The sequence below is a fragment of the Ictalurus furcatus genome, chromosome 15 (genome assembly GCF_023375685.1).
Source record: "Ictalurus furcatus strain D&B chromosome 15, Billie_1.0, whole genome shotgun sequence".
Taxonomy (NCBI): domain Eukaryota; kingdom Metazoa; phylum Chordata; class Actinopteri; order Siluriformes; family Ictaluridae; genus Ictalurus; species Ictalurus furcatus.
Genome location: NC_071269.1, coordinates 7281675 through 7307626, shown reverse-complemented (window position 1 = coordinate 7307626; position 25952 = coordinate 7281675). Strand labels below are relative to the sequence as shown.

The 25952-nt window shown below is 41.8% G+C and overlaps 2 protein-coding genes across 3 annotated transcripts in view; both read left to right on the top strand.

Annotated features, from left to right (window-relative positions):
* Positions 1-11981, top strand: part of ctnnbl1 (catenin, beta like 1) — a 30636-nt gene extending 18655 nt beyond the window's left edge. For both annotated transcript variants that reach the window (XM_053644067.1, XM_053644066.1), the window contains exons 13-17: positions 1538-1635; positions 2107-2187; positions 4883-5020; positions 5265-5337; positions 11443-11981. In XM_053644067.1, the coding sequence (XP_053500042.1) occupies positions 1538-1635; positions 2107-2187; positions 4883-5020; positions 5265-5337; positions 11443-11531 (479 nt within the window). In that variant the 3' untranslated portion in view covers positions 11532-11981. The remainder of the gene's footprint in view (positions 1-1537; positions 1636-2106; positions 2188-4882; positions 5021-5264; positions 5338-11442) is intronic.
* Positions 11982-12569: 588 nt separating this feature from the next.
* LOC128619715 (V-set and transmembrane domain-containing protein 2-like protein) overlaps positions 12570-25952 on the top strand; it is a 39521-nt gene continuing 26138 nt past the window's right edge. The window contains exons 1-3 of the mRNA XM_053644075.1: positions 12570-13241; positions 13428-14846; positions 15024-16562. Coding sequence (XP_053500050.1) covers positions 16451-16562 — 112 coding nt within the window. The 5' untranslated portion in view covers positions 12570-13241; positions 13428-14846; positions 15024-16450. The remainder of the gene's footprint in view (positions 13242-13427; positions 14847-15023; positions 16563-25952) is intronic.

The window sequence follows — 25952 nt, the reverse complement described above, 5'->3', positions numbered from 1 at the left end:
CATTCCCGGAGATAAGTCCATCATGACATGTCTGTCGCCAATCAGAATTGGGTTTTTATTATCCAAGCAAGCTGTAACGAGCAGAAATTAGGATTTAAAAATGACTGGAAGGGATATAAGCGAGCGAGTGGTGCCAGAGATGGCGGGAACAGAAGGAAGAGTGAGGTTTACTGCTTAACAACACTCGTATTAACACACCACTCCTGCATAATCCTTAATCTCTATTACAGTCATTTAGTTTATTCTCTTTAACTCGCGCTCTCTGACATCACTTCAACTAATGGCCCCTCTCCCTGTTGCCACGGTGACCCAAAGCTCGAGAGGATGTTCGTTTATTCCTCCTCATTCTTGCTGCATCCTTCACCTTCTTTCTCGCTTCCTCTTATTTTTTTTGACCAGAGCAGCGTTCAGGAGAACCATACCTGCCTGCTAATCCAGCGTTCTCTTCCACATTGATGTACATGCTGTGTCATGCATACACTTTCTACCACCTTACGATGTAGCGTACGTGTTCTCCGGTGCCGTCCTAAGCTCCTATGTTCCTCTTTTTCGTTCCTATGCTCGGCTTGAGAGGAAATCAGATAGCTGAATAAGCACTTCCTGTTCCTACTTGCTAATTCCCATCACCCCGTGGCTTCCTCCTGAGATTAGGCTGCCGGATCGACGTGTTCAGTATGTAAACGATGTAAGGAGGTGCGCTGTTGAGTTCTCCTTGCTTGTAGATCTCAATACGTGTACTATTGGATCGATCTCGCGCTAATCGGAAAGGAAACGAAAGCACCCGCCGTCGTGATTCTGTAGCGCTTTCTAGCATTTTCTCAGCATTTAGTTTCCTGGTTTAGTTTCGAGTTCTCCGACGTATCGATTCGGACCTTGTGACTGCTTGTTAACGAGCTGCAGAGTTAGAGTTCTGTTGTAGGACCAAAAAGTTAACATTTGCCAACCTCAGCGTAAACAGTTTTAATTGTGAGGATCATTTTGTTTTGTTGTTTTTGTTTTTTTCCACTCCATATAGAAAACCCGACCTGTTGACGCTGTACAGGAAGTTGATTCTGTTTAGCCGTACTGAATGTGTGTCATGTTCAATCAGCACAATCTCGACTCTCACCACTCACACACGCTAATGAAGACCGATTGACAACGGTGGCCTCTTATCTGAATATCCTTTAGCTTTAAAGAAAAAACAAAACACCCTAACCCCAACCCCACCAACAGAACACATGCCATGCTAATTGTTTAGCGTCTTAATGGACAAAACACCTGATATTGATTTCGATGTGTTCTGCGTTATCGACCCTATAATAAGAACGCACTTGGTTTAATGGTGTTGTAGGAAACACGATTTAGCCTTCAGTCTTTCAGATTAGTGTCGAGAGATTGAAATAGTGGAGATTAAACTGAGAGGGAGAGAAAAAAAAAAGAACGACACACAACCATCCAAACAAAAATGCACTTTTCTTACTATGTTCCGTGAATGTTTATGTTGGAATCGCAAAATCATTTGATAGTGTTGTGGTTTCTTCTCCTCTTCCATCAGAACATGTGTGCTCCATCATGGCGTCCATGTTGAGGAACCTTAAGGGGCAGCAGAGGAGCCGCCTGCTCAGCAAGTTCACCGAGAATGACTGTGAGAAGGTAAATGGTTTGTTTATTTTTTATTAACCCTGTATTGTTGATTAAACTTCAAGCCAAGTTAAATATACCTTTAATACATAGTATAGATTTAAGGCTTTGATGGAACGCTTGCTTGATATTTAATAATATTTATATAACGTAATTTTTTCTTTAAATGCACGTGGCATTCACTTAATTCGAATGCCTGTTTGTTAGAGTATTTACGGTAGGCGTGCTACTCCAGCAGTTAAGGTAAAGCTCATTAAGGTTTTAGCATTAATATTGGCTCTGTACTGACATCTTAATAAAGAACTACGGCAGCACTAATGGGACAAATACTACACTACACAACAGCAAAGGCTTGAAGTACAGTTTTAAATATACTACAAATGTCCTCTGAATTAATAATGCTGCATCATAGCTTAAAGAATGAAGCAATAAGTGTGTGTGTGTGTCTCTAATACGGCCCTTCTTTTCCTTTTTTTTCTGAAGGTGGACAGACTGATGGAGCTGCATTTTAAATACCTGGAGGCCGTTCAGCTCGCAGACAGGAGAATTGATGGAGAGAAGCATGTAAGAACACACACCCCCACACCACCACACCCTCATGAGCTTTCTAACCTTTTCCCTGACCTTGCTGAACTCTGATCTGTGGCGATAGGTCTGATCAGAGTGATGAGAGCGATGTGATTCAGAGGTGATGTTATCTTTCGCTCAGGAGCATTACATCACACTTTTCTTCTTGCCTTTTCTCCATCACACAGTTCACGCGCACACACACATACGCCCATGACAGGTTGTCATGTCTGCTTTTTGGAAATTTCATCATCAGTATGAAAGGGGCATGGTGACTATAATGTGTGTGTGTGTGTGTGTGTGTGTGTGTGTGTGTGTGTGTGTGTGTGTGTGTGTGTGTGTGTGTGTGTGTGTGTGTATGTGTGTGTATGTGTGTGTATGTGTGTGTATGTGTGTGTATGTGTGTGTGTGTATGAGAGAGAAAGGGAGAGAGAGGGGAAATGCAGGAGAGAATAAAATGAAAGGAAACAGTAGAATGAAATAAAGTCATATGAACAGAATGACTTGTATGATAGAGTGTACAGACAATTCAGATCATAACCTCAGACCTAAAGAGCTTTACCATATCTGCTAGATTAAACCTGTCAATCACCATTGGATTCCTTTTTAGAGCCACAGTTAGATTCAGATTTTCTTTCTTTCTGTCTTTCTTTGTTTCTTTCTAACTTTTTCTTTCTCTTTCTTTACTTCTTTCCTTCTTCCCGCTGTCTCTCCTTCCTTCCTTCCTTCCTTCCTTCTTTCTTTTCCTGTCTCCCTTTCTTTCCTTCCTTCCTTTGTTTTTTGACTCCCTTTCCTTCCTTCTTTTCCTGTCTCCCTTTCTTTCCTACCTTCCTTCCTTCCTTCATTCCTTTTTCCTGTCTCCCTCCCTTCTTTCCTTCACACAGAATCCTCTGCATTAGAGCAGCACTAGTGAAGTTACATGGCATCTTCCTTGTGTGTTATGTGTAATTATGGACAGCGTGCGTCTGTAGGGAAAGTGCTGATGGATTAATTGTAGACTTTGTGTGTGTGTGTGTGTGTGTGTGTGTGTGTGTGAGAGAGAGAGAGAGAGAGAGAGAGAGAGAGAGACGCTGCACTGTTATGTTTCCCAACCGTGGCATTAAACACCTGCCTTTTCCCTCCACAAAGTGACTGAATCTCGTTTCCCCTCAGGCCCTTCTCTAGCACTTTCCTTTCCTTCTTCTCCAGTAATGAGTGTGAAGACTCTTTCTCTCTCTCTCTCTCTCTCGCTCTCTCTCTCGCTCTCTCTCTCGTGTGTGTGTGTGTGTGTGTGTGTGTGTGTGTGTGTGTGTGTGTGTGTGTGTGTCTGTCATAAACTTCGTGTGACTTTTTAAGAAAAAAAATTACTCCAGCAGCCCATTAGAAGCTCAGGTGAAGATCTTTTTTTTTCTCTTCCCCAATTGAACTCGACTCTCAGTCTCCTGAGAAGAAAACAATTTTTTCCTGTCCTCCGTCTCCATCCTCTGTCACAAATACATGTTCTCAATCTGGACCCCCATCCCCCCCACCACACACACACACACAAAAAAAAGGAATGGTTTTAGATTTCAGGTTTGTCTCTAAAGGGTATTTCCTGTTTTCAAAGTCGTGAGGATCATCTAAGCTCCCGCAGTGGCTGTCTAAAGGGAACGCGACAGCTGGAGTTTGTGCATGCTGTAATTGCAGCGATTGACATCGGCCTCCCTCCTGGGAACGCCAGCCTTTCCAGGCGGGAAATATTGCGTCTGTGTGTGAGAGAGAGAGTTTATGTGTGAGGAAGAGCTGCTGGAGCATGGCCTCGCAAACAAGGTGCATGCATGCTGACGAACACAAAGAGACGCCTCTCAGCACAGCGGGAGAGATAGCAGCATGTTTCAGTCTGTCTGCGTTACTGCACTAAACCCTTTCTCTGTGTCGTGTAATGAAAACACGGCCATGTTGTAGACCGAGTCTCACAAAAACGTCACGTGTCCTACTAATACAGCGCTACCAGCGCAGCAAGAAACGAATCAAATCACAGAGATGCAATGCGACTAAGTGGCCAGAGGGTAATTATTTTCAAGCGATACAACATAAACAAGCTAATGCAAAGCAATATTGATGTCCAAAAAAAAAAAAAAAAGGGTTAGGGCATTTCAAATACTCATATCGAGGAAAATATTCAACAACATGGTGGTGAGATGAAGCAGAGTTACCGGAGATACCACCATCTATCCTGAAGATATCAAGAGAACACTGACACTGGAGACTCCTTCCACGATGTCGTCATCTTCACTATGTCAACGATTGCATGTGTTTTTCTTTGTTAAACGATGGCACGGTGGGTTTTCTTTGTTTGTTTATTTTTTTTCACTCGGATGCAAGATTGCGGTTTAACAAAGAGTAAACATTTTTACTATCGTTTCTTCAGAACCTCCAAAAGCGATGCGACGGGTTCCAGGGCAGAGCTGCTTTCCCGCCGGTTAGCACGGCCTCGAAAATCCCTGCAAACTTTCTAATGGTGATGAATTCGAGTTTAGAGAGTATTGACGGTGCTCAGGTATCGACGCGTGGACTAAGTGCTTAAGATTGATGAGTATCGGCACAGGAGTGTGTATGAGTGATGGAGTCCCTCCATGCCATTAAGTCCCAAACTGACTGATCTACACACTGATCAGCAGCGACTCCACTGAATGATAAAAGTCTCTGTGTGTGTGTGCGTGCGTGTTTGCAGGACATGGTGCGGCGGGGCGAGATCCTGGATGACGCCATGGAGGACGAGTTTTACCTGCGCCGTTTGGATGCCGGCCTTTTTGTCCTGCAGCTGATCTGTTACATCATGGTGGAGATCAGTAGTGCAGGAATTCCACAGGTAAATCAGAAAAAATTATAATAATTTTGGGATTCAGAGCATGTCTTGGAGAGTGTTTTCATTCCTTTTATGATTTATTACAGCTCATACAAAGTGCTTTTAATATCAACATGTGGTTTTGCAGCTGCTCTAGTGTCAGAGCTGCTGCTATAGAAAATTGATGAGCACCTTCTGACCAATCAGAATCGAGAGCACTCTGGTATAACGTAAGTCCTTGTCTTTGTTTGAATTATTATTGTCACAGCTGCAGCAGAGAGTACATCAAATCCTGAACCTGAGGGGCGGATCGGTTAAGACGGTGCGCCACATCATGAGAGGTGAGCCAGCGACAAAGATCATGCCTCGTCTGTAGACTGTCCACCAGTTTTAAGCCTCGAGTAATGTTCCTGAACTGTCCGGTCGCCGCATTACCGTTTGATCCCTGGGACAGTGTCAGTACGTGTTGCATGTTTGCATTCTCCTCGCGTCACAGCTAGTCTCACTTCAGCACGCATAACGAATGCTTCAGTGTGAATAATCGGCTGCGCTAAACACAGCGGTGAGCATGCCATTTAAAGTAATTAAGCCCCCGCCCCATGCGAGCGCGTGTCCTCAGAAGCCCTGCTCTTTTTGCAGCCGAGCGCGCTCAGTCAGGCTGGTCATAAATGATTAACGACGCCACAAAGCTCACATCTGTACATTTGACTCCAAAATGGCTGGCAGAGAAGGCCAGGAAAATGTCCCTGACTTTACTTTTTGGTCCACGCCGCTCACATTGAGCGAGTTTCGAGGTGGAACAAATCTACTTTGATGAATGTGAGCTGTCTTATTAGCATAAACTCCCAACACCTTTTGAAGTGAACTGCATGACAGGGTCCAATTAATAAAAAAAAAAACCTACCGGCACTTTTTAATTTTGGCAAACTTTTAATTCCAGACCAACTATTTCACATTCACTGCAATACATTAAATGAGATGGTGGTTAATTCTTCTCCTTTTTTTTTTGCTTGTCTGTTGTTCTGTGTTCATTTATACTGTATAAGGCTGACCTGAACGGTATGGTACAGACTTTTAATATATGATGTTTCCAGATGAGTACCCGAATACTTGTTGTCACAATAATATTTGTTTTATCATTATTTTCCAGAAATTTCCGTTCATTTTAAGTGTAGTGGTGATTTTTTTTTTTTTTTTTTTTTTTTTAAATGCTAGAATATTGACATGTTGTGATTTTGAAATTTGGAACATCCAAGCATCTTCCTAAGGTTACAGCTCATATTGTACTAAAGGCTGGTCTATGTATTCTTGTCTCAGCCCGTTAAGCACTATCAGCATATCTCAGCCTGTTCTGGACTATGAGCTTGGTTCAGCTGGGTTCAGCCTGTTCTGGACTGTAGGCTGGTCTCAAGCTGTTTTCAATCATAACCTGTTCTGAGCCTGTTTTGGACCACTGGCTGGTTTCAGCCCATTTTGAACTGTATTCTGGTCCTAGCCCATTTTGAATCATAGGTTCACCCTTTTTCGGACCGTAGGCTTGGTTCAGCCTGTTCTGGACCGTAGGCTGGTCTCAGACGGTTTCAGACCATAATCTGTTCTCAAGCTGTTTCAGACCATAAGCTGGTCTGATCTTTGTCATTCCTGCAGCGTGCTTTGATCTTTACAATTGGATTCACCTAGATAGTTGTCTTATGGTGGTGGTGGGGGTCCATTCTGGGTATAGCATGGTGTGGTGTTCTGACCTGTTACCAGCAAACTTCCTCACTTGACCAGTCAAATCAACTGGGCATCATGGCTCTCAACTTTCAATATTACCATGCTACATTAAAACATGTCTTTTGCAAATGCCTTCATTTTCTTGGTACCTTTTGACATTTTCAGATCTACCAGTATTATGTAAGGTCCAATTTTCATAAAACTGTCAAGAAGTTTTAATAAACACCTTTCAATAAATGGAAAATGCATCCCTTTTTCCTCGCTTTCTTTTGGAGAGCAGCTTGTGTGTGGGAGGCTCATTGTGGAATCGCTGGCACCGCCTGTGATAAATTGAAATTTTCTGCTGCGGGTTTGTAGCAGCTGTGGCCTTGAGCAGACCTGTGGAGGGAAAGCACTGCCAGGACCACACAGCACAGAGGTACCATCGAGCAGCAACACTGCTGGCACTTTGCCCTCACTGTCGAATTAAGAGTAGCAGTGGGGTGCATTATAGTCAAAGGTATACTTCAAACGAAAGTGCTAACAGTGAAAGGAAGTCATTAAAGGGCAATTAGCTTTGCGCTGATTCGGTCAGACTAAAAGGAAACAGGGTCGTAGTGGATTTTCTTATTTATATGTATTTGTTTGGCAGGCATTTTTACCCAAAGCGACATGAAAGCCAGGTAGCATGCAATCCAGGGACATTGAGTAATTGAGGGTTAAGAACCTTGCTGAAGGTTCACTGATTTTCTGTCAGTCCTGAGATTTGAACTTTCTGATCACTAGCACAAAAAGCCCCTAAAGTCACAAGTTCTGGGTAAATGTCTAGAAGAAGGTATATGTCAAGGCAACTTGTTAACTTCTCAAACGCTTGGAGATTGTTTCACTAGTTCAAGACATTCTGTAGTTTTCAATTCCTCATACTGGAATTTCCATTTGGCCTGGAATTCTAAATGCCCTCACAGGCATAGTTTTCCTTTGAGGATTGGATACACCCATAAGGGTTCTTTGGTTGTCCCTATAGGGGAACCTTTAAAGGGTCTATGTTAAAGTACGTCTCCAACAGAAAGGGTTCCAAGAACAAACCTTTTTGGATGCTAATAACCCTTAATTATCCAGTGAACTCTAAAGAGTAGGGAGGTGCTTCTGAGATTGGTCTTTGTGGCTTGGCATGGTTCACTTTTTTGCATTCATTTGATTGTTCCGTACCCAAGATTCACCGGACTGTTCCGTACCCAAGATCAAGATCCACCGCACTGTTCCGTACCCAAGATCAAGAGCCACTCGACTGTTCCGTACCCAAGATCAAGATCCACCCGACTGTTCCGTACCTGAGTTCCTCTCGACTGTTCCGTACCCAAGGTCAAGATCCACTCGACTGTTCCATACCCAAGGGCCTTTTCAACAGTTCTACACAAGGTTCCATTTGACACGTTCATACAGAGAATGCATTCAGTAGTTTTGTTTAAAGCTCCCACTCGACCGTTCCACAAACAGTTTGAAAGTTGCATTTGATGGTTTCGTTCCACGGTTCTCAGACTGGCTGGGATTTTGGACAGCTAAAGAATTTATTTTATTAAGCTTAAGTCCTAAGCTTCCAAGCTTATTTATTTCTCCGAGCAAGCAAATCTCATCATTCATAATTACCGGGTATGAGTTTGGTTCACCGTCACTCCAACTGAGGAAAATTTTAGTTGTGTGTCACTTTTCTTTAAATATTTTTATTATTGTGCTTGTATCACAAGCTGTGAGATGAGGTTGAGATGATTATTGTGATATGAAATTGTAATACAGTCCCTCATTCTGTTCTCTCACCTTGAAGCTTTTTGTTTGTTCCTCTGTTGATTGCTGATTGCAGGCACACTGTTCCTCTGGTCAGCATGCTGTCAGTGTGATTGTGGGTTTTTTTGGGGGTTTTTTTTCAGGCTGGATTTCATCAAGCAGCGTGTCGTGGGTCAAGTGTGCAGCCCCAGCCACTGACCCATCAAATATACCAGCTGATTTTCTTTTTTCTCCTTTTTTTCCCCCTTTCTTTCCCTTGTCTATCTCTGGCTTTAATTCAGTATGCCACACGGAGCTGTGATCCTCTCCACACACAGCTCAAACCCAGAGTTTGATTTCTTCCAGATTTTTTTTATTTAGATTCCAATCTGAGCTTTGTTGTGGAGCTTCTGCTATGAATGTATAATTTTGTGTGAATAATTTGACTTTGCATTCATCTAATCTTTATCTGTGGGTGATTCTCTGTGGTATATTATCCAACAAACGGATGACACCATTGGCACGCTTGCCTCACACCTCCAGGGCTGGGGGTTTGAATCCCGCCCTCGCCCTGTGTGCGCGTTGCTTGCATGTTCTCCACGTGCTTCTGGGGAGGGGGGGTTTCCTTCGGGTACTCTGGTTTCCTCGCCCAGTCCAAAGACGTGCATTGTAGACTGATTGGCGTTTCCAAATTGTCTGTAGTATTTGAATGTGTGTGTGATTGTGCCCTGTGATGGGTTGGCAGCACGTCCAGGGAGTCCCCCTCCTTGCACCCTGAATCCCCTGGGATTGGCTCCCCGCGACCCTGGTCCGGAGGATGGATGGATAATGCCATTAATTTAATGATTTTTTTTCAGATTTTTTTCTTTCTTTAAAATGGCTGGATTTTACATAAGATACATGTTTTTGTTCGCGCAATTGACATATTTGCTTGTCTATTCATATTTGTCGGTATAGTAAAGATGCAGATGTGCCTATAGCAAATACTGCAGGGCATGCATGTGTATATGTTGATTTATAGTTTTTCCTCTGAGCATTCCCAGCGATCTCCCATTCTGATTTATAGTCCTCGTACCGGTTAGGCTTCTCACGGAGGCCGAGCTTTTTTAAAACCAGCCCGTGCTCATTACACCGAATTTATTGCTAATCAAGTCATCAGTCCCCTAGTACTTCTTCAGCGTAATCAAATGTGTAACTAGGACAAAAGAGGAATCGCGCCACGCTGTTGCTGCGGAGATTAGGAATTTAATTAGCTTGTGCAGAAGCAAAAGTCGCAGGCCTTTTCCGCTCGTTTCGTGCAGATTCACAGCAGGAGGTTCGCAGCCTGGCTCGGGCTTCATGCATCATGGAGTGAGCTCGCCCTTGATAAGAGTTTCACGTACACTGACATTCAGCTGTTCTTCACCGTGATCTGTTTATGTAATTGTGTCAGAGAAAGAGAGAGAGAGTGTGTGTGTGTGTGTGTGTGTGTGTGTGTGTGAGAGAGAGAGAGAAAATATGGGCTGTGCAAGGTTGCAACACCTCTGAGCTCAAGCAGGGATTATCCTCCTCACTGCTATTTATGCTGAATGCAAATAGCATCTGATTCAAGGCTCTGTGTGTGTGTGGGGGGGTACCCTTTAGCATGCCTGCCTTTCTTCTTCTTTTTAGCTCGTACTTTTTTTTTTTTTTAAGCAGGTTTGATGCTAGGCTTGCAGCTCCGAGTTGTGAAAGGGCTAAGAGAATAATCCATGCCTGCATCTTCCCCTGAACCATTACACTGTCAAATATCATGCCTTCAGAGAGGTTTGTGTGTATGTAGGGGAGTAAAGATTTACTGTTCCAATCTGTGACATCACATTTGGCACAGTGATGGAGAAGGAAACGTGGTGTTTGTATCTCAATCTCATTGAGGGAGAAGGAGGAGGTGTGGCCTCTGTGGCTTTCAATCACAATGAAGTAGAAGGTGACGGAGAGGAGGTGTGGCCTCTACCTGTCCCTGTGAGGGAGGCGTGGCCTCTATCTGTCCCAGTGAAGGAGGCGTGGCCTCTGTATCCATCAGTCTCAGTGAAGGATAAGGAGGCATGGCCTATCTACCTGTCAGTACCAGTATAGGAGGTGTGGCCTATTTATCTGTCAGTACCAGTATAGAAGGAGGCGTGGCCTCTGTATGCCAATCCCAGTTTATACAATAGATTTTTCAGGATGCATACGGTCTTTAAAAAATTTATATATTCTATCACTTAAACCTGGATATCTATGTAGCACGTAATCTGTGGATATCTGTGTACACACACACACACACACACACATGCCTAGTAAGTGCCCTGAAGAGAGAATAAAAACAGAGAGAGCAGTAAATGGAAAGGAAAGAGGTGGTGATGTGCTGAGTGTGTGTCAGAGAGTGTGAGGTGGGTTAAGAACACAGCATAACAAGTGCTCTGATAGAGCAGGTGAAGTAAGTTTGTGTGTGTGTGTGTGTGTGTGTGTGTGTGTGTGTGTGTGTGTGTGTGTCCATGTTTCCACATTTCCAGAGGTGCAGATTTAAGTGCTGCTGCTCTTAATCGTATTTGGCCTTTTAAAGCAGAGCTCTTAGTCTGCACTCGTACTGTCTACTGTGAAACTGCAGACTGCAGCCTTTTTCCTTCATGCTTATTTTTATATCTGTATGTGTGTGTGTGTGTGTGTGTGTGTGTGTGTGTGTGTACACATACGTATAAGCATCCATATGCTGACAGCTTGTGCATAACTGTGCATATTTGAGATGATGGACTACACGTTCTTACTGCATCAAAGCTCTTTTATGTCATTGTGAATAATAAATAAATAAGAAGCATTGTACTTTTCACACTATACGTCACTTTGTAGTAATATAGAGCTCCTATGTGGAAGCCCATAAAACACTCAGTAACGTGATCAATTGGTGTTACAGCACATATTGGAGGATAAGAAAAAAAGCACTTCTTGTTTTTAAAATAGAGAACGCATGACATTTGTTTGCTGTTTTGCAGAATACGCGGAGAGCATCGGCGACGGCAAGAATGAGGAGTACCGGCTGAGCGAGCAGAAACGGATCATGGAGCTTCTGGAGGATTTCTGAGTCTCCGCTCGGATCACCGATGCCTGCCCTCTGATTTCTCTGTAAATAGTGCGTTTTGATCAATTTATGACGTCATGACTAATGGCTCACATTCAACGTGAAGCTCAACGCTGAACCGTGTTTCTGTTCTTCTTGGGTATGAAGCACATTTTGTATATGAGTCATTTTTAAAAAAAATACTGAACTGTGAGAACAAGACCCAAGTGGAAAGATGTAATTAATTTCTCTCCGTCACGTGTAAATGTATCTGAGTGTTAATCGGTAAGACTGGTGTTGGTGTGATGCTGTATGCTGTTCATGTAAACAACATCCAAGACACTCCGATCCATGATCCTGGAATATTTACGCAGATAACAAAACTATTTTTTTTTTTTTTTTTTTTAAACGGTCTTCATATATACGTAACGTGTGATGAAATGTACTGATGTGAATAAAAACATCGAACGGAGAGAGAGGAACAGTTTTCTTCATGCTTCCTGGGAATGTAGATCGCCGTCTCTATGGACAACCACTAAGTTAGTATTATTTACTAGTGACTTATTAATAACACTTTCTCTAAACGTTATATTGAAAATAAACAATGAACACTTTCATATCAGGATATAGCACATTCATAAGGCCTTTTTAAAAAAAAAAAAATTTATAGATAGGTGTGTGTGTGTGTGTTTATGTGTAGAGAGAGAGAGATGGATGTATAATGCCTCATGAGAAACCATCACTCTTTTCCTCGGCGTTCATCTTACCGCGGAAATGCCAAGTCAGTGCTCAGAAAACAAATTCCAACAAAACGTTTTTGTTATAGTGCTGTATATGTTCGTTACAGAGAGAACAGGAACTACTTTTGTCGACGTTCCACAACGTTAAACGTAATCATAAATGTATAAAGTATTCTGCGTCGTTCTTTATTAAATCAATGTTGTTGATTTTTTTTCTTCTAACAGCACGACGCAAAATGTTTTCAATTCCATGCAGTTTGATCCGTATAACACTTTCAACAATGGATATTGTCCCAAAGCAGCTTTCAGAAATCTATACATTTCAGATCTAAAATTAATCCCTGACGAGCGAGCCGGGGGCGAGGGAAAAACTCCCTGAGATGACATGAGGAGGAAACCTTGAGAGGAATCGGACTCAAAAGGGAATGAATCTACACGATGAATCCAAAAGCGCAAACTGTGTAATCAAGAAATTCACCACAGGCTCAACGTGAAGTCATGAACTGTCCACCGATGGAGACCTGAGTCCTAAACCCGCAACCGCAGTCCGGCGCGATCTTCACGGGTTCCGAGTATGTCCCCTGGGGCGTCCGCATCACCAAGCGACGAGACCACAGTGGTCCTTTATTCGTACAGTAACGCTGCTGTGAGAATATTCTAATAAGCCCTCTGTATACTGTAGTATCATTATTACCAAGCTGCATCTTTCCTTAAAGAATAGCTATAAAGTTTTGTTTGTTTTTTTAAAACACAAAAACGTGGCTCTGGAAACAGAATCATCATGTAAAACGAGGTGTTGTGTGAAGTACCCGTTACCAGTTAGGTCCCTAAACAACTTTGTATTTCTACTCTGTGCTCTTTCGTCTCGCTCTTTGCTTTCAGAAATTGCCTCCGGGCCCCTGGTGTGGATTTAATGGTCAATAATTTGATGTTTGTCCAGCGGTAATGAGCCAGCAAGTCTCACTCCTACGCTAATGACTAGCGTGCTGAGCTAGTGAGTTAGCGAGAACGCACAAAGCGCCATCTCTGTTCATCTCTTGTTGTTCTCTCGCTGTTTATTGCGCGCTCTCTCTCTCTCTCTCTCTCTCTCGCTGTTTATTACTTACACTCTCTCTCTCTCTCTCTCTCTCTCTCTCTCTTTCTTTCTCTCGCTGTTTATTGGGGGATTAATAACATTTAGCAGTTAGCATAACATTCGAACGGTTGAAGGTCACTGGCTTGCAATTGCGTTAATCCGTCCTCTGTGCGGCGAAGCCGTGCTGTAAAGCAGGATTTCTCTAACCGCTGTCTTTTGGGATCCTGTGGCAATGCGGTACTCGTCTGAAACCCGTATCATCCGTTAAACACGGCATCTAATAGTAAACAAAAAAAGTGCCGTAAGACGTCTGCTGTGACGAGCCTGCGAGCCTCCCCGCATGCTTGAGGTATCTAAGCGACATTTACGTTTAGATTTGTTTTAATTCGATTTGATACAAATTAGGTATGATGCGATAAAGCAACAAATCCTAAAGACTGGCTCATCTCCTCTGCGTAGTGAAGCTCAGACGTCTGGTCTCATGGTTGTTTCTCTGACTAATCCCGTCTTTACTTGCCCTGCTGAAAAAACCCCCAGTAGAAATCCTTATAGAATTTGTAATGCTTATAATCCATCCATCCATCCATCTTCTATATACCACTTATCCTTCAGGGTCGCAGGGAACCTGGAGCCTATCGCAGGGGCCATGGGGCACAAGGCAGGGGACACCCTGGACGGGGTGCTAATACATCGCAGGGCACACTCACATACACGTTCATTCACTACGGACACTTTGGACATGCCAATCAGCCTAATATGCATGTCTTTTGACTGGGGGAGGAAACCGAAGTACCTGGAGGAAACCCCCGCAACATGGGGAGAACATGCAAACTCCGAATCGAACCCCGAACGTGTGAGGCGAACGTGCTAACCACTAAGCCACCATGCACTCTTAATGGTTATAATGGGAATCGTACTGATTTTCATGGAAACTGTAATGATCCCTGTGGGTCTCTACTGGTAATTTCTTGCCTTCTATTGGTGGCGTGTTATGTCTAGTGGATACTGTTAAGGACCAGTAATGCTTTTAATGATTAGCTGATGGTTTGTAATGGTATTTGTAGTGGAAACCATTCGGATTTCTGTAATGCAGAAATCTTCAATTTCTTCGGAAATTCTTCAGCAGGGTGGTACTGATTTTTGGTGGACGGTTTCCTCAAGTCACGGTCGTGCCATATTCTTTTAAAAAAAAAAAGTTAACGGATTAGCGTCGCTCTGGAGGAGGAGGATGTTTAGTTGTACCTCAATGTCTGGCCATTTCTCCCAGGTCTTCATGATGCGGTTTGTTTAGCACAGGAGGTTTTGAAGAAGGGGTACAGGAGTTTAAGACAGGTGAATATTTGGTGAGGTGAGGCAGTGTAGCTTGTTTCGAAGGCATTCCACAAGATTAAATGCACAAGATTAAACATGTTCTTTAGTCGATGAAAAATTTGTCATTGCTGTGGAATCTATGAGGAATATCATGCTTCAGGACGTGCTGTTATTGGAAAATAATCCACGTCTTACCACTTGGTAAGAATAACAGTAAGTATTTGATGTTTTATTCCTTACATAACTCCTTACTGTTTACCTTTTATCCCAGCCATCATGTGTACTTATTAAAAAGCATTTTCTTTAATGAATTACTAGAGAAAGTTCTGGTTTTGGATGATGTGTGTGTGTGTGTGTGTGTGTGTGTGTATGTGTGTCTACTGTATAAAGTAGAGAAGAGCATCAGACTGAACGAGAGACAGAGAGAGGGAGACAGAGAGAGAGACTGACGATGCCAATCACATCCCTCTGTTGTCTCGGCGGTTATGTTGGCGCAGCAGGCCCGGGGGTCGCCCCTTCACGTGGCTGAAACATCTGCTCCATCGTGCGCCTCTTCTTTCCAACCTGCACCTGTAATAAGGCGAGCTCTAATTTGCATATTAAATTGGCAGGAAGTCGAGCGCTCCTCATATCAGCGATTATAACCGCGACGGTGCTCCGGCTGTAATTTCACACCTCAGAGATGCTGGAATAATGAACTTTTCCGCCTGGTTGAGTTGTACGTAGCTCTTTGTGCACCTAAATTGGAACAAAACGCCGACCAAATGATCGAGTTAAAATTTCATCTCGGTTTGTTTAATGTTTATATCTGAGCACCGAGCGCGTGGTCCAGGATAACCACGTCACTGACGTGACTTAACGCAGGCACGCACTAATACGCACGACGTTTTCAAAAACTTCAGTCATGTGCAGGCATGTTCCTAGACCAGGAACAGGAGACATCACAATAATCATCATCATAATAATTGGAATAATAATAACCAATTATCCAATCATTAACTTAGCACATGGAGCGATTTAGCATCACATGTCCACCTCCGAGCATGCTTTAGGTAAGTGGGAGGAAACCAGAGGACTTGGAGTAATCCCACGCAGACACGTCGAGCAAAGGATCGAACCTTGGAGCTGTGACGCCACAACAGATACATCTTGCATGCATTAATATATAATAGATACACTCTTTAAATTAGGGTTCTAGATAGATCCATAGATAAGCAATATTGTGATTTATTTGTCTATTGAGTAATTGGTTAATTAGCATTATATATGATATAGTAGTTTACAAAGTTTAATCGATAGATGGATAGATAAACAATGTTTTGATTTATTTGGCTATTGATTAACTGGCATTATATGTGATTATACATGATATAGCCTAGTAGGATAGAACGTTTAATAGATGGATAGATAGATGGATAGATAGATAAGACATGTTTTCATTAATGTGTCTATTGAGTAATTGATTCATTTAGTTAATTAATTTAGATTAGTTTAGAAAGTTTAATAGATAGATAGATAGGCAGATAGATAGACTTAGTGTTGACTGTCTGAGAAGAGATCATTCCGCGTAAGAGCTCACTTCGCTGCTGTATCCCTCCGCCGCGCGCTACAGTCCGTGACGCTGAGGCTCAGAGCGCAGTAACGGAGCAGCGACGGAGAGACTGCAACACACCTCTGTCTCTCTCTCTCTCTCTCTCTCTCTCTCTCTCTCTCTCCATCACACCGCCAGCACAACATCTCTTTCCCCGGGTGTGGATCTATCCTAGGGATCGGGGTGTGCGCGTGGATGTGAGGCGGTGTCCTCTAGCAGAGGCGACATGAGCGCGTTCCGGCTCCTGCTGCGGAGTTTCCACTGTGTGGGACTCTACATCCAACTTAGTGGCCCTTTCTCATCATCCGCCCAGGTGGAGAACCGCATCTCCAGCAACGGTGAGCTGATCACACACACACACACACATACAGAGTGGCAGTCAGATGGTTGGAAAGCTGCACTTATTAACTGGATGAAGGAGTGATATTATTATTATTATTATTATTATTATTATTATTATTATTATTATAGAGAATATTCAGTATATCCTGTATGCATGTAGATCAGATGAAGGTTCACTATAGTGACTATATATCTTATAATACTATATATAAATCTAACCCATTAATTCATATTGTATTTATATAATAGGTATTTAGTTTTAGAGGATATGTATGACCTATTGTGTGTGTGCGTGTGTATATATGTGTGTGTATGTGTGTGTATATATATATATATAATATATAGACAGATAGATAGATAATTATTTATTTTTTAAAATTTATTTATTCAGAATTTTTGGTTGTTTGTTTACCTCCAACTCCATGCTTCCAGATTTTTACATTCATTCATTAATATCATATGTATATAATATTGACTAACGCTTCGTTTTATATGATACGCACGTCTTTTTGTGCCTTTAGTGTGTACCTAGAGAAGTGTATCTTTATATTATTACTCCGAAAGCTAATTAAAGGTGCATCAGCGATCCTTAAATGTACCATTATGTACTTTCGATCATTTTTAAAGGGACACTTCATTCACAGTACCATGTAAAAGATACCTTCTTATTTATTTATTCATCTATTTATTTATTTATTTATTTATTTATTTGTCTCAAACTCCATGATTTCAGAGCTGGCCTTTATGCTCTTATTTTTATTTTTTTTAGAAAATGACAGTCATTAGGCAGCTGCTGAAGTGTGAAATGAGGTGCAGAGTGAGTCACAGGACTTTCTGTTCCTCTAATTTAATTCAGGACTGTACACTTTAACTCAGGACCGTATAAGGTAATGGATGATTTTAAGAGTTAAATTAAGATTGTAGGGATTAATTCAGTGCTGTAGGTTTTAAGTTTGGACTGTGGAAGCTAATTTGGTATTTTAAGAGTCAATTCAGAATGACAAGAGTTAATTCGATATTGTAGGTTATATATTTTGACTGAAGAAAGTAGTTTAGTACTAGTTTAGGAGTGATGGAGGTAATTTAGGACTGGAGAGGTTAACTCAAGAGTGTAAGGTTTGATTCAGGACTTTAGGACTTAATTCCAGAGTGTAGGAATTAATTAATCACTGTAGGGGTTCATACAGCATCGTATGGGTTAATTCAGCACTGTAGGAGTTAAGTCAGGAGTGTAAGAGTTAATTCAGGACTGTAGGAGGCAGTTCAGGACTGTAGGAGTTAATTCAGGACTGTAGGAGTTAAGTCAGGAGTGTAAGAGTTGATTCAGGACAGTAGGAGTTGATTCAGGACAGTAGGAGTTGACTCAGGACAGTAGGAGTTGATTCAGGACAGTAGGAGTTCATTGAGGACTGTAGGAGCTGATTGAGGACTGTAGGAGCTGATTGAGGAGTGTAGGAGCTGATTGCGGAGTGTAGGAGCTGATTGCGGAGTGTAGGAGCTGATTGCGGAGTGTAGGAGCTGATTGCGGAGTGTAGGAGCTGATTGCGGAGTGTAGGAGCTGATTGCGGAGTGTAGGAGCTGATTCAGGACTGTAGGAGTTGATTCAGGACTGTAGGAGTTGATTCAGGACTGTAGGAGTTGATTCAGGACTGTAAGAGTTAATTCAGTGTTGGAGATTTTGTTGTGTTGTTTTCAGGTTATTAAAGTTATAATTCTATACCCACATGGACCCGCTAATTGCTTCTTGCACATGAATTATCTAAATATTACTGTGTATGAAATAGCGAGCACAAACTGAACGCTTATAACGAGCTAAAATGTGAAATTCGAGAATATTGCATCCCTAGATGTCATAACTGATTTCTCATAGGGGCCAGGGAGAATCATGTAATGTGCACTTCTGTGTGTGTGTGTGTGTGTGGATGCTGTATGTATTCACTGCAGCGGAGGTGATCACACACTGTAAAACCTCTGCGGTTGTTTGGATGCTTGGGGAAATAACACAGGAAATGTCTGAGTTTGTGTTCCAGTAGTGCTCTTAATGCGCCCTTGTTGACTTGCTCTCTGCGTTTTCACTTGGATTGGTTGGACCACTGCCACCATTTTAAGTGCTGCTCCATTATTTAATCAGGTCAAAAGAATTTGTTAGACCAGCCCTTGGAGGGCTGAGGGTGTGGACTTTCGGAAGTCACCCAGAATGCATTGCAATCAGACACCATTTACTTTTCAATAAAAGAGATACAGTGCGCTTGTTGCGTGAGTGTGTTGGTGTTGAGAAACCTACTCCTTTTGTGCTGCAAGTCGCTGCTTATGTGACAAAGTTGCGACGGCAAGTCAGTGAAAGGGGGTGTGGTCTTATTGCATCGTGTCGAGCTGTAGACTGCAGATTAAAGCAGCCAATCAGTGACGGGCATGTCAGGTGATTACAGATTAGGCATGATTTCTAGAAATTTAGCTTTGACTATTGAACTCTTGTGAGATTTTATATTTCCTCAATGATTGTTTTACATTAAAACAGTATTCGCTGCTGCATAGCAAACAAAAAAAGTATATAGGTCTAAATAGTATATTTACATTTTTTCACATTCAGAGTAAGAAAAGCTGTCGTAATTTCTAAATGTTATGTTTCAAGAGAAAGAATTCAAAAGAAAGTATATAAAAAAAAAAATACTTCACCTAAAACATGTTTGGATCTAATTTTTGTATGTATTTTGAGTGAGTAAATTCATCCACGTACTTTTTACAGCTGTAATTCCATTCTAAAAGATATAACTTGTTTACATGATGGCAAAAAACAACAAAACTCTGCAATTTATAGCCTGGAATATGCAGTACTTGGAATTATAATCTCATACAGTTTGTGTTATTTTTATTAGTACATGATACTTTCCACCATTGCACATTGTATGGCAACAATTTACCAGCTCCTCCCCCCACCCCCACCTAAAATTCCTAAGTAATAAAAATCCATTAAAAAAAAAAACATTTTAAAACAAAGTAAACGTAATAATTCATGCAGTAGAGGGTTAAACGTATCTATCAGACACAGATTGTTGATCGCGTGCAAACGAGCATCAGATGTTCTCAGGAGAAAAGAGATACACACACCGTTATCACTCATCATATAAATCCCTGGCTTAGCACGCCGTTTTAATCCGGCTCAGGTGTCCCGGTTGTTGTTCACTTTTGAGTATGTCACCTAAACTCTATAAAGCAGAAATAGAAAAGCCTCTTCGCAACACCTGCTTGTTTTGGCTCGGCCGTATTTAGACTATCGACGCCCGCGTTCTCCTCCAGTGATTTTTCTCTAATGGCTTTCTCGCTTTCTCAGCTCTCGGTAATATCACGCTGCGCAGATCAATGCCATCACCTTTTATATTCACAGAGGCCCTGGGGAATCAAAGTAACTAGCTGTATTTAATGTGTGTGGGGTGGGGGGGGGGGGGTATGGGGAATCGCACTTTTCCTCTTTTAATAACGCTCAGGAGTGAAAAGCATATTGTTTTGTTGAAGCCTGTGGCCGACTGGGAAGTTAATCGACCCGCAGGGGAAGGTTTTTACGAAATGCGTTGAGGGTTAGAGGTGCACAAAACACACTGCGTCAGGGCTTGAAAAAGATCCTGACGGCCCGAACGGCTATTTCCACGGCAAATCCAGTAGCTGTACGAGAACGACACACAACACATGGCAACGGTTTTTGGTGTAAATAAATTAATAAATAAATAAATAAATATGGTCATAAATATTGAGACCAATGCACCAGCTGGAGTCTGTAAACCTTTGTGTGTCATTGTGATTTCAGTTCAATTCAAATTCTGTAGCAATTTTCTTTTTTCTTTTTTTTCATAGAAATGTCTCTGGATGTAGATTTAGATTGCTAATGAACGAGCCAGATTCGAGAGTGATGAGGAAAAACTTTACATGACATAAGAGACAATATTTAGTAAAAAAAAAAAAAATGGATAATGGAACAATTACAATGTGCTTGTACTTGTATTAAGGATTTGTGTGAGATAAGACTTCTGTTATTTGGTAGCTGCGTTAGCCGTGTAGCTACAACGCAGAACTAGCGAGACTTCTGTACCAAGATTGTATGCAGGGCTGCAGTATTTCACATCATCAGGTCCTCCCTCATGATACCAGAAATGTGAAATAAATGTGTGGGAGTGACAGAGAGTGAGAGAAAGTGCTGCTGTCAGAATGATAAAGTGAGACAAAGAGAGGCTAATGTAACCATCTTCTCAAGCTTTTGCTAGTCGACCAGAATGCCAGCTAGCTTCAACTAGCATCAGATATTATGGTCCAAACTTGAGGTTTTTTTTTCTCTTTCAGCATGAAATAATTACGTTTTGTCTCCCTTTTTATGAACGTTGTTCGGCTGTACCGTTTTATCTCGAGTCCCTCCGTGTAAGTAAGAGAATCAGAGACAGACGTAATTGTATGGCCTGTGTGGCTACTTTAGACTTGAAATCAACAAGCAAACCAGCCACTTATGATACCTGCTTGTGAAAAGGGGTGCTATTTTTGTCAGCTTTCAACTGGTAAAACCATGGGAATTTCACACAGGCTCACAAGCAGCTGCCGACCTGCTTGTGAGCTTGAACAGGTAAAAATCTTCACATGCTGAAATGTCGATCTTTTTCTGCTCTTGGATAGAAACGTGTTTCAGATTTGCACGGAACTCGAGTAGGGGTCAAGTTTTACCACTTGAAAGTCGACCCCAAAAGCGAAAGAAGATGAAAATCTAATTTAAAGATTCCACGTTTATAACTTAATCTGCTTACAGAGCAACTGCCAAATTCTAACGAATGATACGTTTACGACGGGAAATGAGTTTGCACTTTGATTATTAGCATCATCCACATCAGTCTCTGTCTCAATTCAGTTTTATTTGTATAGCACTTTTAACAATGGACATTGTTTACAGAAACATATAAACACAAGATACATGCGTGTGGATTTATCCCTATTGAGCGAGCCAGTGGTGACGGTGGTGAGGAAAAACTCCCTGAGATGATATGAGGAAGAAAACTTGAGAGGAATCAGACTCAGAAGGGAACCCGTCCTCATCTGGGTCACAACACGAGCCTCGTCTCTGTCTCGTTGTTCATTGATTCAGTTGGTTCTGTTTAGTTGACTTGTTATTGTCTTTTTATTTGGTAATTTAAACATTTTAAATCTTTGTACAGTGTGCAAGCGCTCTTCTCTGTTTTGATGATGATGATGATGCGTCTCTGATTACAAACCGAATCGTTAAGGATGACGTCCGTTTCGCTACAGCGCATGCGGCCGTACAGCTGATCAAATTGTGAGAATATCACACATAGATGGCAAGATTTTAGACGTCTTTAGTCTGAGTTTGTTAAACCAGTTCTTTACATAACGTGACCGTTGCAGGTAGACATCAAGACGAGGTTAGAACATAACCTATATAAAACATTCTAGTGTGAACGCTTTTCTTTGTCTAATTTGGTTTTCTAATGTTTCTAAGGTTCATGTTTTTTCCTATAATGATTTGCACCACGAGTGATGAATAATATAACCAACTGTAATGTCCTCTGTGCCTTTTTGAAATGAAATTCCTTAAAGCGTTCGAATGTGGTATGTTGTGTGTGCGCAAAACTGACTTGATTACAGAAGTCATTGCTTTTTAATTCTAGTCTTCATTTGGTCCGTTTCGTTCCTCCAGCCCTTACCGAAAAATTGTGCAGACAAACAGAAAATACACACCGAGACAATGACAAGCCGGAAACCGTTACATGACATCTTGCAACAGTCCCTGAGAGGCGACATGGGCAGTCAGTACCTTCGTTTAGACTTTACACACTGTTCCTACAGCCATATTGTTCTGCATTAGTGTAGTGTATGTGTGTGTGTGTGTGTGTGTTTGTGTTTGTTTGTGTTTCGGTCCTGTGTGGAACTAAGGAAACCTTCACTTGCATTGTGATGCACTGGGATGTGAAATTGGAAAGTGCAAGGTGACTTCGTAGAAGGAAGCAGGATTTTCTGGAGCTCAGCCAATCAGAGTGTAGAATTTAGTCACATGATATGAGAGGGAATTCTGGTTTCATGTCAATGAAGAAAAAAATATCTGTCCTAGTGAAAGAGGCATGGCTTATGTGACTATTAGTGTGAGTACAGGAGATATGGCCTTTGTGCCTATTCATCTCAGTGAAGAGGCGTGGCCTTTGTACCTAATAGTCTGAATAATGGAGGCATGCCTTATGTGACTATTAGTCTGAGAGAAGGGGCGTGGCCTCTGTGCTTGTCAATCCCAGAGGAGACGTGGCCTCTGTGCCTATTAGTCTGAGTGAAGGAGGTACGGCTTAAGTGACTTAGTCTGAAAGAGGGAGGCGTGGCCTCTGTGCTCGTCAATCCCAGCGATGAAGATGTGACCTCTGTACCTATTAGTCTGAAAGAAAGAAGTGCGGCATGTGTGTTTTTCAGTTCTACTGAAGGATGCGTGGCCTTCCACTCTTTAAAAATCGAACTCTTATCGTACTGAACTGAAAATATCATATTAAAAGCTCTGAATCATATCAAATCGTATCGTTTGCTGCGTCAGATGCATCTTCCCTATATTAGATCATTGATCATGTATCAAGATTCACATTTGACCATCTCAGAAGAAATACAAGCCCACTCAAAGTGTGTTGCTTTAATGACCAAATTAAGAAAGGGATTTATGACAAATGATTTGAGAATAAGTGTGACCTAACCCAATAAGGTGGTTTTAAAGCTCCACATTGTGCTAGATTTTAAACGCATTGGTTCTGGAAAGTCAGGAACACCAGACAAGTGTTTAAACGGTAAACTCTTGTTCATTGGCTCATCCCATTTCTCTTCCCTTTTCCTCTGGAGAGATGGAACGCTTTTCACTTCAGAAGCCAAGTCTCAAGTAGCTGGGTCAAGCATTAGACAGTCGGTTCTCCCTCGTTTCTCTCTGTTTTTATCTCCCTCCATCCCTCGCTCGGCAGGCCGCCCGTCTCGAAGTCCTCCTGTGGAGAGCTCGTGCCTCCGAGCGCTTCAGATCTGCACTTGGCATTCTCTATTTCACGTTGTGATGCGTTCGGGAAAGAGGACGACAGAAATGTGTTCAAAGATGGATGGGGTGGGTTTTTTTTCAAGTTGAGAAAGAGTCAGAAGACCATATGGACACCAGTTTGGTTCATTATTTGCTGGATTTGTTTCAGTGTGGATATAAATATAGTCTCTTCTCTGTTTGTCTCTGAGCTGTGGCATTCTGTCATGGCTGCTTTCTCTCCACAAGTACACAATCTTAATGCGGAAGGCACATAAATACACATACACACACACACACACACACACACACAGAAAGAGACGGAGGCGGACTGATCTTCTGAAGAGCCTTGAGAGCTCCATCCCACCAGCTTATCTCACTTTAGACACATTTCAGCCAGCCTTGGCATCCCACTCCTTCTGGGAGGCTCTTGGCAGCCACTTCTGGCAAGAAAGAGAGAGAAAAAGAGATACAGTGCTGATTCTCCTCCTTTCATCCCTCTATAAACATCTCTCTCTCTCTGTCTCTCTGCCTCCGAGACCGAACCACGCTGTCTCACCTCCTCTCCTCACTGATCCGTTGTTTACCGCCGAGCTCGGGAACCTCAGGACTGCACGGGGAACAAGAGAGGATTCTTTTGTTTCGCTGATGGCCAATTGGGCCAAGCGGTGTTTTTTCAAGGACAGTAATGAAGATGTGCACAGCTAACAGCGCTTCACATCTTCACATCTACTGAGGCACTTGGCTGTAATGTACTGACAACACATACCATGCTAGCACATACTTCTTTCTTCTCTGTCTGTTACTCACGCATGTATTATAAATGGCCAGTTGGCAATAGAAGTGTCAGCTATCTAGCTAATGTGAGCTAACTTGCGGATTTTAAGTCATAAATGTTCATACTTTTCACTTATGGTGACCGCTAGCTAGCTAAAATGAGCTAACCTGACAGGATTTTTTCTTACTTATACTATAAGTGCTTTAAGTTAATGCTATCTAATTCGAAAGCACGAGCGAACCTCACAAGAATTCTGAGAGGATTTTAAGTTGAATACTTAAATGTATTTGATATTTAAGTACTCTTTGAAATCCTGTTGTGATCGCAAACGTGATAGCAGCACAGATGAAGCCGACAGTACAAAATGCAGTAAGGCTCAGAAATCCTGCCTGTCAGGTTCGCTCCATGTTAGCTAGCCAGCTGGCGTTAGAAGTGAAAAGTATGAATATTTTATGAATGCCACTTCAAATCCTCAAAAAAATCCTGTCAGGTTATGACCAACTACTTTAAATCCTCTCAGAAATCCTGTCAGGTTAGCTCACTCTAGCTAGTTAGCATCAATAACCTTATAGAACATTGTAGATTATGACCACTTAGTACTTTAAATCCTTTCAGAAATCCTGCCACACTGGCTCATGTTAGCTAGTTAGCGTTGATTAGAAGTGAAAACTGTGAACATTTATGAATGTAAGTTAAAAATCTGTTCAAAGATCCTGTCACGGTAGGATTTAGCATGTTAGCTGTCTATCCAACATTAGAAGTGAAAAATATTAACATTTATGAATATATTCTGAAAATAACCTCAGACATCCTGTCAGGTGTGCTCGTGTTAGCTAACCTGATAGCATTAACATTATAGATTTTGACCTTAGACTTTAGATCATCTCGGGAATCCTGTCCGGTTAGCTCATATTAGCTAGTCAGCCGTTATTATGTGAAAGATGTAAACATTTTATGAATGTGACTTAAAATCCTCTAAAAATAAAAATAAAAAAACCTTCTGGCAGCTTAGCTCTTCTTGGCTATCCTGCTAGCCTTTACATTGTAAATTATGACTGTTTATAAATAAGATAGAGAAAACATGTTAGGTTATCTGATGTTGGCTAACTATTTGGTATTAGAGGCAAATTTAAGAATAATTATAAATGGGATTTAAAATCCTTAAAAATTTCAAAATCAGGTTAGTTCGTTATTTTCTTGTGTGAGTGACTAGAACGACGCGGGTTCAAATCTCAGTGTTCCAGAGTCACTGTTCCCTGACTGAGACCCTTATTTCTGATCTGCATGCCAGGATTGGATTTTTTCCCCCTCCTTGTAAGGTGTTTTGGATAACCATCCGCGCACACTCACCAACTCCAATAACACCTGGCTCAGAGTGCGCAGCATTAAGCGGCTTAATTACAGCCTCCTGAGCCTCAAACCTCTGAACCACAATCTCCTTCACCCTGGTGCCAAACTTGCTTTAGTCCATCTTGGTCATTCATCAAAGATCAGTAGAAAAACAAATAAATAAATCAATCTTGGCCAACGTGGATGGAAGCTGTTTAAAAATCACACCTAATTTGAAATGCTTAACGCACTACAAAT